This window comes from Crinia signifera, chromosome 8 (genome assembly GCF_055691185.1).
Source record: "Crinia signifera chromosome 8, ASM5569118v1, whole genome shotgun sequence".
Lineage (NCBI taxonomy): Eukaryota > Metazoa > Chordata > Amphibia > Anura > Myobatrachidae > Crinia > Crinia signifera.
In genome coordinates, this window is record NC_139224.1 from 98,267,470 (window position 1) to 98,284,739 (window position 17,270).

Sequence of the window (17,270 nt, forward strand, 5' to 3'; positions counted from 1 at the left end):
CGATGTGTGCAGGGCTACCTAGCTATGCTAGGTCGGGCTGTGCTGCGCCGCTATCGCCTAGCACACAGAGCTGACAGCCCACACACAGAGCGAGCTGTCAGCTCTGTGTGCTAAGCGAGCAGACAGCGCCAGTGTTCTCCGGTGGGAGAACACTGCCGATGCCGAGATTGATGGACACTGTCCATCAATCTCGGCCAGCGATAAAGACGCGCGGGGACGCGCACGGATGCCGATACAGCCCCCACACATACACCGATGTGAGGGCATTTGCTAAGCGACTTTGCCAAACTAAGCAAAATTGCTTAGAAAATGCCTTAATATCGGCATGTGTGTAGGCCGTATTAGGGCCAAAGTAGTTATATGGTCTGTCGAGTAGCCTATAATGGTCACTGGCAGTACTTCACCTCATAGAGGTGAGGAGTAGTTGGATGGAGATGTATAGATAAAGCAGGTGGCGATGTTACAAAAAGCGGCACTCCACGAGTAATTTGATTTAAAAAAATCTTTATAGGTAAGGAGACCAACGTATCGGGGCTTGATAACACTTTTTCCAGGTGTGCAGAACAAACAGAAGTTACAATACAAACCTCGTGACGCGGGGCGGCTGCTTGGCGTCTATCGTGGCTTCCGGTCTGTGCAGTAAGGGGAAAGTGGTCCAATTACGCCACTCCCACTCTGTTGATACATTGCTTAGCAACCTTGTCCCCCTGTACCTGTTACATGTCGCCGGGCTGTTCTGTGAGAGGGGGCCGTGTTACTGCAAACAGGGACATAATAAATGTATATTAAGAACAATATAGAATTGACCACATACTATTAATAAAAAAGTGCAAAGAATTGGTATCCAGCTAAAAGCTGGTACCTCTGCTTAACCAAAAAACATTAAGATACCAATATTTGGGATATCACTTATTTATTAACCCCTTCCTGACAGAGCCAGTTTTTGCGTTCCTGACAGAGCCATTTTTTTTCAAATCTGACATGTTTCACTTAAGTGGGGATAACTTTTTTTTGCTTTTACTTATCCCAGTGATTTTGAGATTGTTTTCTCGTGACACATTGTACTTCAAGTTAGTGGTAAATTTGGGTCGATACAGTCTGTGTTTTTTTGTGAAAAATACCAAAATGTCGTGAAAAAATGGAAAATTTTGCAATTTGCAAAATGTCACATTTTCTGCTTGTGAGACAAATAAACATACCACTCAAAATAGTTAATAACTAACAAAGACCATATGTCTACTTTATGTTGCAATCATTATTTCAACCTCCTTTTCATTTTTTTGGACACTAGGAGGCTTCAAATATGAATAGCAAATTCTCAAATTTTCAAGAAAATTTCAAACTCTGATTTTTTTAGGGACCAGGTCAGTTATGATGTGACTTTGAGTGACTTGTATGTGAGACACCCCCATAAATGATGCCATTTCAAAAACTGCACCCCTCACAGTATTCAAAACAGCATTTTGGAAGTTTGTTAACCCTTTAGGTGTTTCACAGGAATTAAAAGAAAGTGTAGGTGAAATTTCAAAATTTCATTTTTTTTGCAGATTTGCAATTTTAATACATTTTTCTAAGGAACACAGTAGATTTTACTAGAGAAATGTGACTAAAAATTGATTCCCCCAATTCTTTGGTTTTCATAAATATCCTATATGTGGCCCTAGTGTGCACGGTGACCAAACCACAGGCTTCATAATAGAAGGAGCACCTACTTGATTTTGGAGCCTCCTTTTTATGAGATTATTTTTTAGGCACAATGTAGGTTTCTAGGCACCATAAGATGCTAAAAGTTAGGTACCCCCCCACAAGTGACCCCATTTTGCAAACTACACCCTTCAGGGAATTCATCTAGGGGTATAGTGTACATTTCAAACCCCCAGGGGTTTCATCAATTGTGGTACAACTGGGCAGTGAAAATGAAAAAAATTAATTTTTCATTTTCACAGCTCAGTTGTATCAAAATTGGTGAAACCCCGGGGGGTTTGAAATGTACACTATACCCCTTGATGAATTCCCTGAAGGGTGTAGTTTGCAAAATGGGGTCACTTGTGGGGGGGTTCCACTGTATGGGTGTTTCGGGGGTCATTCAACCAGAATCTGTGCTGCAAAATCCAAAAATCACTCCTTCCCTTCTGAGTCCTGCCATGCACCCAACTGGTATTTTTTGGTCACACGTGAGGCATTGCCGTACTCGGGAGAAATTGGGGCACAGATTTTGGGGTGCTTTGTCTCCTTCATTCCTTGTGAAAATGAAAAATTTTGAGCCAGATCTGCATTTTTGTGTAAAAAAATGTAATTTTTTACAGAAAAATGCAGTTCTGGCTCAAAATTTTTTATTTTCACAAGGAATGAAGGAGACAAAGCACCCCAAAATCTGTGCCCCAATTTCTCCCGAGTACGGCAATGCCTCACGTGTGACCAAAAAATACCAGTTGGGTGCATGGCAGGACTCAGAAGGGAAGGAGTGATTTTTGGTGGTGGAATGAATGGTGGGTGCTATGTCGCATTAGCAAGACCCCCGAAGCACCAATACAGTGGAACCCCCCCACAAGTGACCCCATTTTAGTCACCAGCTTTGGGAGGGGGGCTGGCGCTGCGGCTGGCGGGGGGGTGGGAGGGGTGCTGGCGCTGCGGCAGCCGGGTGGGTGGGAGGGAGGGGGGCTGCCGGGTGGGAGGGGGGGCTGGCGATCGGTGGTAATCGGTGCGGTATATATACACACACACACACACACACACACACACACACACATACATACATACATACATACATACATACATACATACATACATACATACATACATACATACATACATGTATGTATGTGTGTGTGTATATATATATATATATATATTTTTTGCAGTGCATATATTTCATTTTTAACTTTTTCTGCAGCTTGATGCTGCTGCTGCTGCTGCGGGGGGGAGGGGGGAGGAGGGCAGCGCTGCGTGCGCTCCAGACGCTCCGGGGGAGCTGCTGCTGCTGCCGGGTGAGTGCCCGGCAGGTTCGAGGGGGGGCTGCACATCGGTGGTGATCGGTGCTGTACTTGACAGCACCGATCACCACCGATCCCTGTGTTACCGAGCGGCTTAGCCGCCGGTAACACAGGAAACGCTGTGAATGGCTGTTCAGATTTGAACAGCCAATCACAGCGATCGCCGACCGGGGGGGGCACCCCTGCCCCCCCTGGGCGGCGAGGGGGGATGTCTGCTGTCAGGGACAGCAGACATCACCTAACTGTCACTGCGTCTCTAGACGCAGTGACAGTTAGAAGTCATGACGTACATGTACGTCAAATGTCGGGAAGTACTTCCCGACCATGACGTACATGTACGTCAAATGTCGGGAAGGGGTTAAAAAGTATAATTCATTTATACAATATAGTAAAAACAACTAACACACAAGACATATAACACAGAAATATGGCGAGGCTGAGTATATTTTTATACTGAGGCTATTTCATAATGAGTGTTCGATATATATCAGAGGCATTGTATAGTTGCCAGTCCCAGTGTTTATTGTGCTATAAAGTTCCTTGCAGAGATTTCTTGGATGATGTTAGAACGGACTTCCTCCCTTTATCTGAGCCAATATTAATTTGTAATCCTTTTTAGGATGGTCCACCTTACTTGGAAGGGACCGACTCCAGGTGGTGACAGTACAAAATTCAGTCCGTAGTCTCCTGCACAGAGAACCCCTTTATGCGGAATGTAGATGTTAGAATCTGCGGCACTGGGCGGTATTTTCTGGGCTATAGCGGGCTCCCGATACGCGTTTCTCCGCCTTTAGAGTACTTTGGTGGAGAAACGCGTATTGGGAGCCCGCTATAGCCCGGAAAATACCACCCAGTGCCGCAGATTCTAGAGGTACCAGCTTTAGCTGGATACCAATTATTTGCTCTTTGATACTAGAGGTACACAATTCCTCTGATAGGAAGCTGCAGCTTGGCTAAAAGAAAAACCGTTCACCACCAGAATTTGTACCAGTTCTTTTGTGTGACCCCTGGGCCACAGAGTTATTGTTTTTGTCAATAAAAAAATGTTCAGTGTGTGAAGATGCCTCATTTCATATAAGGCAATATATTTGGTGTCGTTAGAAGTGTTATGAATATATTTAAAAAAGGAAGGGAAGGTGGAAACTATACTGGATGCCGCTATTCCACCTCCATTCAATCTGTACCATTTCTATATATAAGAATTTTAAAATTGATTCCATACATGGTGGGCAGACCTAGCATAAGGCAAGATTTCTTGTATGTAATATTGGAAAGATTTCTTGTGGGTGTTATATCTGATATAGAACGGGATACCTTCTGAGAGAGACTCTTTGGGCCTAACTTCAAATATATGTATTAGTGTATATGTACAAGAATAAAGGTACCCATATGGACAAATAAGGGTCCCCTGGGTCAGTGTAGAATGTGTGACCATGTTTCTATTTATAGGGAATTTTTCCTATTACCATATTGTTATCTTCCTGGGAGGAGACAGGTCCTAATTTCTATAGGGATAAAGAAATATGGGTACCATTTGCATCCAAACATATCTATCTATCTATCTATCTATCTATCTATCTATCTATCTATCTATCTATCTATCTATCTATCTATCTATCTATCTATCTATCACATACATCCATAAAGGTGAAGTCTGGTTCTTTATTCTTAGCAGGTAGACAGCATTCCAGGATAACAGATTGGTTAAGTGACAGCATGGCAGTTCTCACAATAACGGTACTTCCAAAGAATCCCTAACTTAATCCCTGGACCCCCGCAAGCCTATTTCCCAGGCACTAACTGCCATTGGGAAAACCAACTTTCTGTCTTGAACACACACATAACAGGAAGCACCAGGTGCTGCTAATCAACCAGTGATTCCCAATACATCCTCAGAAAACCCGGGTTGGATCTCCCTCAGTTAAATGTGAATTGCAGTGGTAGAGCTGATCCTTTGTACTTTGGTTACCAACCAAATCAAATTGTTAATATTTATTTTGTAATAAAGGATTTTTATTTCTCCTTCTTCCTATGGGGTACAAACCATCTTGGACATATTGTTCTAAAAAAATGAATTTACTGTTAAGCTCACACTTCCCCCTTCTTTTTTTTTTTTTTAACTCCTACAATGTATTAGTGTGTTTCTCTAACTCCTGAAACTCTCATCCAGATGGTTTTTCTATGGAAAACATACAACTTGGCCAATGTAATAGAATGTTTAAAACTCGCACCTAAAACCTTTTCCAAAAATTCACATATAAATAGACAAGCTTTATATAGGAAAGTTTGACAGCATAACCAGCTCAGGATCTTTGAGCTGGTCCTGGTTCAAAGCATACAGGGGGGAAAAAATGTTTGAGAGATCCCTGTATTTTAAGAACCAGCATTCGTTTCTTGGACTGGGACTTGTTTTAAAAATACAGGGAAGGAAACAAGCAGGGGTATTCTGTACCTAGGCTCTACTAGCAGGGGGGTAATTGGCACAGCCACAGGACATGTAGGTCCCCATGGCCTTAGAATTGCCACACCAAACTAGTCAGCCCAAGCCTGACTTTCCAGTGTGACTAAGGCAGGACTGTGGTGAATTGATGGTCCTTGTGAAGACCACATCCTCTTCGGTCTGTGTAGGCATCCAAGGGTTATAAAATAACAACCCGGAACACCAGAAACATACTCTATGAGTAACTATGTTAACACATAGGGCTCATCTTGCAAGAGCCAGGCTACATATGACTGCTGACTTCACAAATTCCACCCCAGGTGTTTTTGAACCACGACCGGCTCAGAGCCCAGGACTATTTCTTACACAAAGAAACTTGAATTACAATGTGTGAGATTAAGCACTGAAAAACTTGAGGTGATTTAGATATGTACTTTGGGTATAGGAGGAGGAGGCTCATTATTGTATTGCATGGTTTCCCCATATATAAAGCCCGGTTAGCTATATTGTTACCTATTCTGTTATCAGAATGTTGATAAAACCATTTTTTTTTTAAAGTAATGTTTTTAATTAATGGTTCTTATTTGATTGCAGTATGATGGGCTTTGAAGAAGATTTAGGAATTATACCAAGGTTTTGCGAGCATCTGTTTTCCCGGATCCAGGCCACTAAGCAACAGGTACCAAATAGCTCTGCATTTTGCAAACCGCTAGAGAACAAGAAAATATCCTAAATTACAAGAGATACATCTGTTCTTATTCCCTAAAATATGGGTAAAGCTGGCCATACACCTAAAGATAATAGATAATAAGGTAATATCTGAATGACATTTTTTTTTTACAGTTTTCCAGCATTTTGAAGCAAATGGTTAACTGTCATTTGCTCCCATAAGATTGGACAATAAAACTTTAGGTGTATGGCCAGCTTTACTCTTTGGGGTAAATTTACTAATATAAGAGTTCTATTGACGATGGCAAGTTGCCCATAACAACCATTCAGATTCTACTAATTGATGTTGCTATGGGGAACCAATCCTATAATATCGGTTATCTTCTAGAAGGTGCTAATAAAATGAGAAGTAGTTTCTGATTGGTTGCACATAGCATCATCCCATGTGAAACACAACTCACATCTTAGTAAATTTCCCCCAGAATCTGATCGGTTTCTATTAGCAACACCCAATCTTCACAAAACTCCCTTCTTCGTAAATGTATCCCTTTGTGTCTGTCTATTAAATTAGTTGCCCTCTAATAGTGTGAAGTCATGGATTAACGGAACATACACTTTGTTGAATATTTGCCTTGTGTTCTATGTATAGCTGTGTAATTCAATTCCTAATGGCAAGCAGTGGTTCTGATCAGGTACCCCAACAGGTAATATTGGGGATTAATGCCTGTGGGATAATTTTCTACCCTACTTAACTTACCTGTGCACAGAAATGGTGGGGGTTACAAATTGCACAGACACAGCTCAGCTTCTATGGTGGATCTAGTCTCTCCTTGCGACAGTATGCTGTCACTGGGTATACAATATCTCGCTCAACATCCTCTAGGTCAACCGCTAATGGTCGTTGTTTTTCATACTTTTACTATACAAGTGGAAATATTATATAATAGTGCCTGAAGCATGGCGAGAGCATGCGGTACACTTATACAGTGTCAATGTTGATATAGACACACAAAAAATGTCAACCTTATTCATGTCGATCTTTGTCAATGTCGACCTAGTCATGGTCAACCATAACTGGTCGACCTAGTGACTGTCGATCTAGACAATGTCTACCATTTATACCAAGGATAGGCAACTGGCGGACCGTCTAGATGTGGTCATTAAGTCATTGATGCCTCTTCTGGCTTTAGTGGTCCCAGTAATGCATTGTGTGGGTGCGCTGGTGACGTCACCGCGCACCCATGCACTGCTAGGGCAGTCGGTACTTGTGTAGTTTCACGGCGCCACTGTTTGTTTATTAATCCAGACAGCTGTGTTTACAGTTTCTTAGCTGTGTTTACAGTTTCTTAGAAAATTGGTAGCCTGCCAGAGTCCACGTCCTGAGTCTGTGATTGCTGGTTTCCAGACTCCTACACTGTAGTAGGCTATCGCGCGCTCACTCTGTGCTTAATCTGTGTAACTGTACTAAGCTATGTTATTGGTGAAATAGCGGGGGGTTTTTTTGCGCTGCAGTAGCGTCAGTCACAAACAGCGGCTGTACTCGCAAACTGCGTCTAGTTTGCTGCAGTCACAGTTGCGTCCCAGTCAAACACACTTTCTACGCCATCCCGAAGCGTGGCGAGCGCAGTGAGGCCTGCGAGGGGACGCGGTACATGTCCGACCGACCTTTTCATACCCCCACTATCCACGTCGGCGTGGAGTGGATTTTATATAGTGTGTCGAGCGCAGTGAGCCACCAAGCCCTAAGCGTGTCGAGGGGACGTGGATTACTTCACATGTATTCCGCGTCCCCTCACGGGGCTCGCTGCGCTCTCCATACTTCGGGCTCGGTGGCTTGCTGTGCTCGCCACACTATATAAAATCAACTCCACGCCGACGTTAATAGTGGGGGTATGAAAAGGTCGGTCAGACGCATACCACGTCCCCTCTCAGGGCTCGCTGCGCTCGCCACGCTTCGGGATGGCGTGGATAGTGGAGTAAACAAGGACAACAGCTGTTACGTCAACAGGTGTCATTATTAACAGGTTGACACCCCCTTTGTTAATGGCACCACAATGAACTGTGCTCTGTTTGTGACTCGGGTGAAATAGACGCTATTTCTAACGCTATTTCTGAGTACTACTGTTACTGTGACGCAACCTCTTGTTGCGGCCAAAGAGACGCTGTTAGCGGGTACAGATTCAGTTTGTGACTGATGCTACTACAGCGCCAAAAAAATAACGCTATGTCACAGATAACGTGGTAACGTAGCTTATTACAGTGAGCGTGCGCTACCTTAGTACAGTATAGAACTCTGAAAAGCTAAAATGTTTCATACTTTAACTACACACTGACTGAACCCGCGTGCTAGCTGGAAAGCTGCCAAGTTTGTCAAAGTAAATGTAAACAGACTGCTAGGGAAGAGTAAACATGGAACAGTAAACAGTGGCGCCGTGAAACTACACAAGTACCGGGCAGTCTGCCGGAAACATCAGCACCAGAGGTGGAAATGCTGAAAAGTGGAAGTGCAGAGAATACAGCGGTGGTGGTGGTGGCTGCAGCGGGTAGAATACAGCCCACCATGGAAAATAACAAAACCTTTTTTTGGGAGGGGGGGGGGGGGGGGGTTGTACACATGGTGAGATTTTGGCAGGAGATTTTTACTAGAGAGTCAAAATCTCCTAGCAGTTTAGCCAGAATATCCCAGTTTTTCTCCTGCTTAGGCCTATGACCTATGCCTATGATTAGGTCATAGACTATCATTAATTAGACAAATAGCTTTGCCAAAATCTCCAGTGCATCTAGTCGAAATCGCTTAATCAAATTGGTCATTAGCCAATACCTTACCAGGTGTATGGGGCTTAAAGGGTGTACACACGGGCTGTAGCTGGGAGATTTTGACTAAAGGTGGCCATACATCAGAAAGATATTGTACCCAATCATACAATCTCAACTGATTGTAAGATGGATTGTATGCAGATTGTGTGCACATCTTATGTACATAATCATACAATCAATCAGCAGATCGATTGTATGATGGATTGTATGCAGATTGTGTGCACATCTTGTGTACACAATCATGCAGTAGATGGATTGTATGATTGATTGTATGATCGATTGTGTGTAGATTGTGTGTCCAAAAACCACCAAGGACTGCCAGGGATTTCAAGAGAAATTGTACACAATCATGAGCGCAATCGATCTTAAGATCGATCTTTCTGATGTATGGCCAGCTTTAGCGATTTTGCTTAGTCAAAATCTCCCAGTCTCTGCTGGAGATAAGCTGGCGGCCATGCCCACCAGCAGCCTGTGCATACAGCCGAATAGACACTGCAGCATCTAACAAGAATATTCGGTACTTGTGTATTATCTGGGCGCCCGTTATATCGCATCGCATGCCACTAATGAAGGCATGCGATGCGATGGTACCCGATTTCAGGGGTTTTAAAACCTGACTGTACAATTTTTATATCGCATCGCATGGAGTTGATTTTATATAGTGTATGTATGTATATGTGTGTGTATATGTATGTATGTGTGTGAATATATATATATATATATCATATCTGTCTATCTATATATCATATCTGTCTATCTATATATCATATCTGTCTATCTATATATCATATCTGTCTATCGATATATCATATCTGTCTATCGATATATCATATCTGTCTATCGATATATCATATCTGTCTATCGATATATCATATCTGTCTATAGAAGGTCCCACAGTTGGTAGTGCTTGTCAGTGCACAAACCAAGCAGGATTGTCTCGAGGTACAAATCTGGGGACGGGTACAGAAAAATATCTGCTGCTTTGACGGTCCCAATGAGCACAGTGGTCTTCAACATCTGTACATCTGTAAATAGAAGAAGTTCTGAACCAGTAGGATTCTGCTCAGTTTAGATGGCCAGCCAGCTCTAGGAAATCAGGGTAGAAGGGCACTAGTCAGGGAGGTGACCAATAACTTGATGGTCACACTGTCACAGTTAAAGAATTCCTCTGTGGAGAGAGGAGAAGCTTCCAGAAGGACAACCATCTCTGCAGCAATCCACCAGGATATCAAAGGAGTGGCTTCAGGACATGTCTGTGAATGTCCTGGAATGGCCCAGTCAGAACCCAAACTTGAATCCGATTGGACATCTCTGGAGAAATCTGAAAATGGTTGTGCGACGACATTTCCCATACAACATGATGGAGATTGAGAGGTGCTGCAAAGAGGAATGGGTGAAACTGCCCAAAGATAGCGGTGCCTCGCTTGTGGCATCATATTCAAAAAGACTTGAGGCTGTAATTGCTGCCAAAAGGTGCAAAAAAGGCTGTGAATATATGTACAGTACATGGTATTTCTTAGTTTTTTTATTTTTTATAAATTTGCAAAAACCTCCAACACATTTTTCATGTTGTCATTATGGGTTATTAGTGTACACTCTAGAAATTGGGCCGGGCAGGGCGCCGGGGGGCAGTCCGGGGCCGCTGACGGCACACTTGTGGTCGGTCCCGCACCGCCGACGTCACTAAAGTGGGCAAGCTGTTCCGCCGGCGTCACTAAAGGGGGCGGGCCCGGCTGCGCCGAAGATGCTGTCACCACAGGTGGAAGGTGCCTTGATGCCGGGGAAGCGGGGGGCATTGCCGTCTAAGGCGGCGCTGGGCTTTCCCGTGCAAGGAGTCGGGCAGGCACCAGGCTGTTTTAGCGGGGCGCTGCTAGAGGGGCAGGGCGCATTTTGCCCTTTAAAAATTGGGCAGGGCGCAGCGCCCCGCTAAAACAGCCTAGCGGGAACACTAGGTTATTGTGTGAAGAATTTTTAATGTAAAAATGATTTAATTCCATTTTGAAATAAGGCTGCAACATAACAAAATGTAGAAAAGAAAAGCACTGTGAATACTTTCGGATGCACTGTAAGAAAAAAAAAAACTATAAGAAAATGTACAAGTGACCTTGAAATGAAGAGCTGTGAGGGTTCATGGGGATAGAGTTCTAGAACCTTTGACAAGAAACACATTTCTGAATATTTATTACTTACAACAGTGTTTCCCGAACTCGAATCTCATTCACCTTTTCAGTTTAGGTTTTAAGGTTCATGCTTGAGCGCTTCTTACTGAGACTGCGCTGTTAATGGGGGTGCACTGAGGCATGAGTTTGGGAAGCATTGAGCTACAGCTTGTGTTTTAAGTTCTTATACACCTGTAACCAGTGTCTCATCTGTAGGTGTCCTACCATATGGAGATAAGCTACTTTGAAGTGTACAATGAGAAAATACATGACTTGCTCGTTTTCAAGGCAGAAAATGGACAGAAGAAACAACCAGTAAGAATCTGTTATTATCTGGTTAAGCAAATAAATCTAATTCTACAGGTACGTGTCTGGTCATAGCAGTGGCAGAAGTACCGGAGACAATGGAGTCGGTCGCCACTGACCGCTTGTTCAGGAGGGGGCATGTAACCTTCTCCATTGTCTCTGGTGCTCCAGCCACTTTCCATTGAGCACACATCATTGCGAGGAGCAGCAGCCGGGGGAGGGAGTTGTTTTAAGTGGGAGTTGGGCAGTAGAGCTCAGCTGTCAGGAGGCGGGGGCACTTTCTAACACTGCCGGCAAAGCCCGCCTCCTGAGAGCCGAGCTCTACTATCCATCTCCTGCTCAAACAACTCCCCCTCCCACCGCTGATCAGGCTATACTGAACTTACTGTAGTGCAGGAGCAATGACAGAGTGGATGCTTATAGGAGGGCACACAGGATTATTCGAGTGTTTGGGGCACTGGCTATGTGTCTGTATGTGTGTGCATGTGGCTGTGTTTGTGTGCACATATGTGGCTGCGTGTATATGTGTGTACGCATGTGGTTGTATGTATGCATATATGTGGCTATGATTGTGTTCATACGTGCCCCTGTTTGTATATGTGACTATGCGTGTGCTTATATGTGGTGGTATATATGTGGCTATGCATGTGTTCATATGTGGCTGTGTCTGCATGTTATATATGTTTGTGGTGTCTGTGTATAACCGAGTAATGCAGGCTTTACTTTTTAATATAGTTTGTCTGACCAAATGTGACCCATTGTTATTGGATATAATGGTCATTTTGTCAGTTCCACAATACACAAACATGTTGGGCATTTTTATTTAAGTGTGTGGTCATCTAATGTAGGTGTGTTGGTAGGAAATAAAGTAGAAATTACAATGTCTGCATATATATCACCATTGTTATTTATCCTCTGGGTGCCTGATATGAACTTCCGCCCCTGAGTCATAGTGATATAACCTGTACAGAAAATAAATACAAAGTACTTTTAATACTGTACAACAGCAACTGAGGTCTATGACATTGATAGAGATGCTGACAACTGAATCCCAATCGTATTTATGCCGGGGCAGGTTTAGGCTCTGGGCAACTTAGGGTTAAACAATTAGAAGGGATAATAGGGTGGTTCTGGTATAAATAATAGACCATGTCTAGGTCAACCTAGTAATTAGGTTGATCACAAATGGCCACAGTGAGTGAGTAGGTTGACTCCTAAAATGGTCGACATACACCGACCGTGACTGAAGGTCAACACAAGCAAAAGATCAACATAGATATGGTTGGCACAAGGTTTTCATATTATTATTTTTTTCTGTCTTTGTCAACATGTGTACCGCGTTCACTTGCCATGCTTTGGGCAGGTTGTCTTGCTGCACTTGGCACACTATTATATTACCCCGTCATGTCCAGTGGGATGGTAAAGTATGATCAAGTTGGTTAAAAATAATCATGAGAAATCCATGTTGACCTTTTCATGTGTTGACCATGTTCATGTCAACATTTTGCTTGTGTCAATCTTCTGTCAGTGTCGACTTACTCACTGTCGACCATTAGTTTAGGGTTAGGTACTAATGGAGAGGGTAAAGGTTAGGCTGTAGGAAGGGAGGGATAGAGGGGGCAAGGAGAACGTAAGCATTAGGGGATTCACCTCCATCCGGTGTCTGTATTCTGACGGCTAGCATCCTGTCTGCCGGTCATCGGTTAATTAGAATAAATTAATAGTCTTTTTAAGATATTCGAAGGGCCAAAGTTTTGTTTAATAATGTGATGTTGTTTATATCAGTTCACTAATAGAATACTTTAACATTTTGTGTTCTGTAGACACAATTTGTACACATTCCAAATACCTCTTACATATATTGTGGGTTCTATTTACTCCATTAAATATATATATATTTTTTGACAGCTCAGAGTCCGGGAGCATCCATTGTTGGGACCGTATGTGGAAGAACTTTCCACGTAAGTAGAAACTGGCCTAGACCCTCAATATATGTTTTCATTTTAATTAAACTATGAGTAAGCCAAGCATTAATTCCGTATTTTACAACACGCCACAATATAGATGTTCTGGAAATTTTTATTATAACAGGTATTTTTTTCTTATTTTAGCACTGCATGTTTTAACATACAGCTTCTGGTTTTCTCATTTTAGAAATGTAGTATCTTCTTATCAAGATATTCAGGTGAGTAAATGTGGTGTATAGTAATAATAAAGAATGAAACCTTTGTCATCATTCCCCCTCTCCCCACACACAAACACACACACACACACACACACACACACACACACACACACAAAAAAAGTAAATGGTAGTACTTGCCATTTTCCGCTGCAGTTGTTCATTCGGGTGCATTTTGAAATTTGTATTTAACTAAATGCTAGTGTTGGAGGAGATGTACATCTGACATCTGATAATACATTTTAAGTTTTTTAAATTCATTCTAGGTGCCGCCACCTTTAACTGAGAACTTTGGCCCTGACAGATTGCTCAGTGGAACATCGCTATGCAGCGCTGTGTGCTGGGCGATCTAGCATCGCTCAGAATGCTCATCGATACGTGTGTAGTCTCCATTACAGTATATGTTATCTACTTGATCCTGTGCAAAACAAAAATAAACCTTTTCTCTTTCAATGGTCCTGGTGACACAGCTCAACACTGGGATGTAGGAGGGTCCGAAGGAGCCAGGCACCTATCCTAAAGTTTTAGAGGGTAGGCTCCTCCCCTACTGCATCCCTGGACTCTTCAGTTCGTGTTAGGTGCCCACTGGAGTGGGTGCTATTCTAAAGGGCTGCAGGAGCAGCCGAAGAATTAGAGTAGTTAGGGGATTTTTATTGTTTTATTAATTTTTACCCTAGCTAGGTAGGCACAGTGTGAGGATTCTCATAGTGAATCCTCACACTGCTAGCGCAGCAGGAGCTGACAGAAGCGCGTCCTGTCAGCTCACTGTGCACAGGGGAGACACTGTCTGGTCTCCCTGTGCAGCGCTTATAGCCTTTTCCAAAAGGCTGCCTGGGCTCCGGAGTACCCTGAAACCGGCTCCACATTTAGGTGGGGATCATGGGGGACAGGCGCTCCGTGATGGCGGCGGCCATTTTATGCGGAGCTTACACGCTGAGCTCCTAGATGAGAGGACAGCAGCGTTGTGACAGACATGTTCCAAGTGATCCCCAGTTGAGGGGGAGACACTGGAACTAGGAAATCCTATCTGAGGAGCGGCTGGCTGGGGGTGGTTGGCGCCAAAAGGTCACGACCCCGCAGCAGCAGGGACCTGTGGTCTCTTCCTTCACTCTGACTTTGGCGCCTTTCAGAACGCTTGCAGCGGAGCTGAGCTGGCTTACTGATCCTGGCAGAGTGACTTGGATTTCCTGGGCATCGCTTCCCCGCAGTTGAAACCAACAGACAGATAAGTGATTGGGTGCATTGCCTCTGTATAAACGCTTGTACATTGTTTGCACTGTGTATACTGATAGATATACATTTATCACTTGCATCATGTCTGAGCATCAGGCTGTGGTTTTGGGGGAGGGAGCCCTTAGTGCACTGAGCGCGTGCAATGTTTGCACACAAAAGTTTGTCCCTGAGCAGATGGCCAAGGGGGGCTTATGTATTACTTGCGCTGATGTGAGACCCATGGGCAGTGAACCCCATAGGGCAGAGCAGATGGAACCTGCGTGGGCCAGGGCCCTAGGCAGGTCAGTTAACGCTTTGGTGCAGCTTTTGGACAGGCAGAGTGATGGGCTGGTAGAATCACAGAGACCTATGCCATCATCTCAGCAGTCGTCTGGCTCCTTGCCTCTTACCCAGGCAGATCCTGCGCTGATTCAGGTGATGCAGGATACTGCTAAAGGGATCAACAGGTTCAGTGAAATGCTGGACAAAATGGATGATGTGGCAGGGACCCCTAGAAGGTCTTATGCTTTGACTACTGTGGTAGATGAGGAGGAAGGAGAGTATACTGACATCCCCTGGGATCAGGGTGATGATGTGGAAGAGAACTCTGCTGCTGGTATAGAGGATCTCATTGTAGCTGTGAAGCAGGCTTTAAAGCTGTCTGTGGAGGATAAGACTCCTGTTAAAGGTGTTTTTAAGCGACAGCGGAAGGAGGCTGTTACTTTTCCTTCAGATGAGGGGTTACAGGACTTGTTAGAAGGGGCTTGGAAAACTCCTGATAAGAGGCTACAGATGCCTAAGCGATTCCTTAGCCTGTACCCCATGCCAGAGTCTCATGCGGAGCTCTGGGAAAAGGTCCCAGTTGTGGACGCTTCAGTGGCACGTTTGTCCAAGGCTACTGTATTACCAGTACAGGGCGGTGCAGCTTTCAAAGATTCTGTGGATAAAAAGCTGGAGGGTAACCTCAAGGCTATCTTTGAAGGGGTGGGGTTTACCTTACGGCCCCTTATTGCTTCAGCCTGGGTCTCTAAGGCCATGATAGAGTGGGCTGGTGAATTATGCACCATGCTGCAGGCTGACCCTGGTGCGTTACTGCTTGCAGAAAAGATTAAGGCAGCTGCAGAATATGCAGTGGAAGCAGAGGAGGAAGCTATTAAAATGGCAACCAGAGTGTCCACAGTCTCCATTAATGCCAGGAGAGTGCTTTGGCTTAAAGCCTGGGAAGCAGACAATGAGTCCAAGAAGGCTCTGGAAACATTAGCCTTCAAAGGAAAGGTACTTTTTGGTACCGAATTAGAGGAGATTATAAAGCAGGCCACGGGCGGCAAAAGTACATTCCTGCCGGCCTCCTCAGCAAAGCAGACGTCCAGGTTTTCTGCTTTTAAGCCGTCCTTTCGGCCCTCCCCTAGAGGTGGTGCGTCCTTTCGAGGACAGTCTTTCAGGGGAAGGTTTCAGTCCTCTAGAGGCAAGACACAAAAGTCAAAATTTGGCTCTTTTCACAAGAAGCCTGCCACAAAAGGAGAGGATAAACCCTCTGCATGACTGTCAGGGGCTTCGCCCGACAGTGACAAAAGTGGGGGGGCGTCTCACACTCTTCAGGGACGCTTGGGCTTCTCTAGGCCAGGATGCCTGGGTGTTAGATATTATAACACAGGGTTACAAAATCCCTTGCAGAGGGCCGCCTCCGAAGAGGTTCATCCCCACATCCTTACCAAAGGAGGCACGACTTCGTACAGCTCTTGTGAGAGCAGCTCACTCCCTTTTGGAAAAAGGGGTGGTTACCCCAGTCCCCAGGGCAGAGTGGAAGAAAGGCTTTTACTCCACGCTGTTCCTGGTGCCCAAACCAGACGGGTCTTTCAGACCAATACTAAATTTGAAGTCCCTAAATGTTCATTTATGGGTAGACCATTTCAAAATGGAGTCCCTACGGTCAGTACTCCTGAGTCTGGACCAGGGAGAATTTTTGGCGTCCATGGATGTCCAGGACGCATATTTGCACGTCCCTATACACCCGGAGCATCAGACCTTGTTGAGGTTTGCCATAGGAGACCTGCATTTACAATTCCGGGCGTTACCCTTTGGGCTAGCAACCGCGCCAAGGGTATTCACAAAGATAATGTCAGTGATGGCGGCGGTGCTGAGGCTCAGGGGAATCACAGTAATACCCTATTTGGACGATCTCCTGTTCAAAGCAGAGTCAGCAGCCATGCTGCAGAGTCACTTGGCAGAGGCCATCAGTTTCTTGCAGGCTCACGGCTGGATTTTAAATTTGCAAAAATCTCAGTTGGTACCGTCACAAAGGCTCCAATTCTTGGGAGTCATACTGGACACCCATCTTCATCGGGTATTCCTCCCGGAGGTAAAGGCCAGGGATCTGGTCACCCTAGTCCAGGAGATTCTCAGGGCTCAGAGCATTTCAGTATGGAGGTGCCTCAAGCTCCTGGGGAAGATGGTGGCGTCATTCGAGACGCTTCAATTTGCCAGGTTCCACT

At 44.5% G+C, this 17,270-nt stretch overlaps 1 protein-coding gene across 1 annotated transcript in view; it reads left to right on the forward strand.

The window, feature by feature from the left end:
• The window catches only part of KIF14 (kinesin family member 14), a 76,458-nt gene that overhangs the window by 8,630 nt on the left and 50,558 nt on the right, over window positions 1–17,270 (forward strand). Inside the window, exons 4-7 of the mRNA XM_083156857.1 lie at window positions 6,028–6,112; window positions 11,295–11,393; window positions 13,293–13,345; window positions 13,539–13,569. Of these exons, the coding sequence (XP_083012983.1) occupies window positions 6,028–6,112; window positions 11,295–11,393; window positions 13,293–13,345; window positions 13,539–13,569 (268 nt within the window). The remainder of the gene's footprint in view (window positions 1–6,027; window positions 6,113–11,294; window positions 11,394–13,292; window positions 13,346–13,538; window positions 13,570–17,270) is intronic.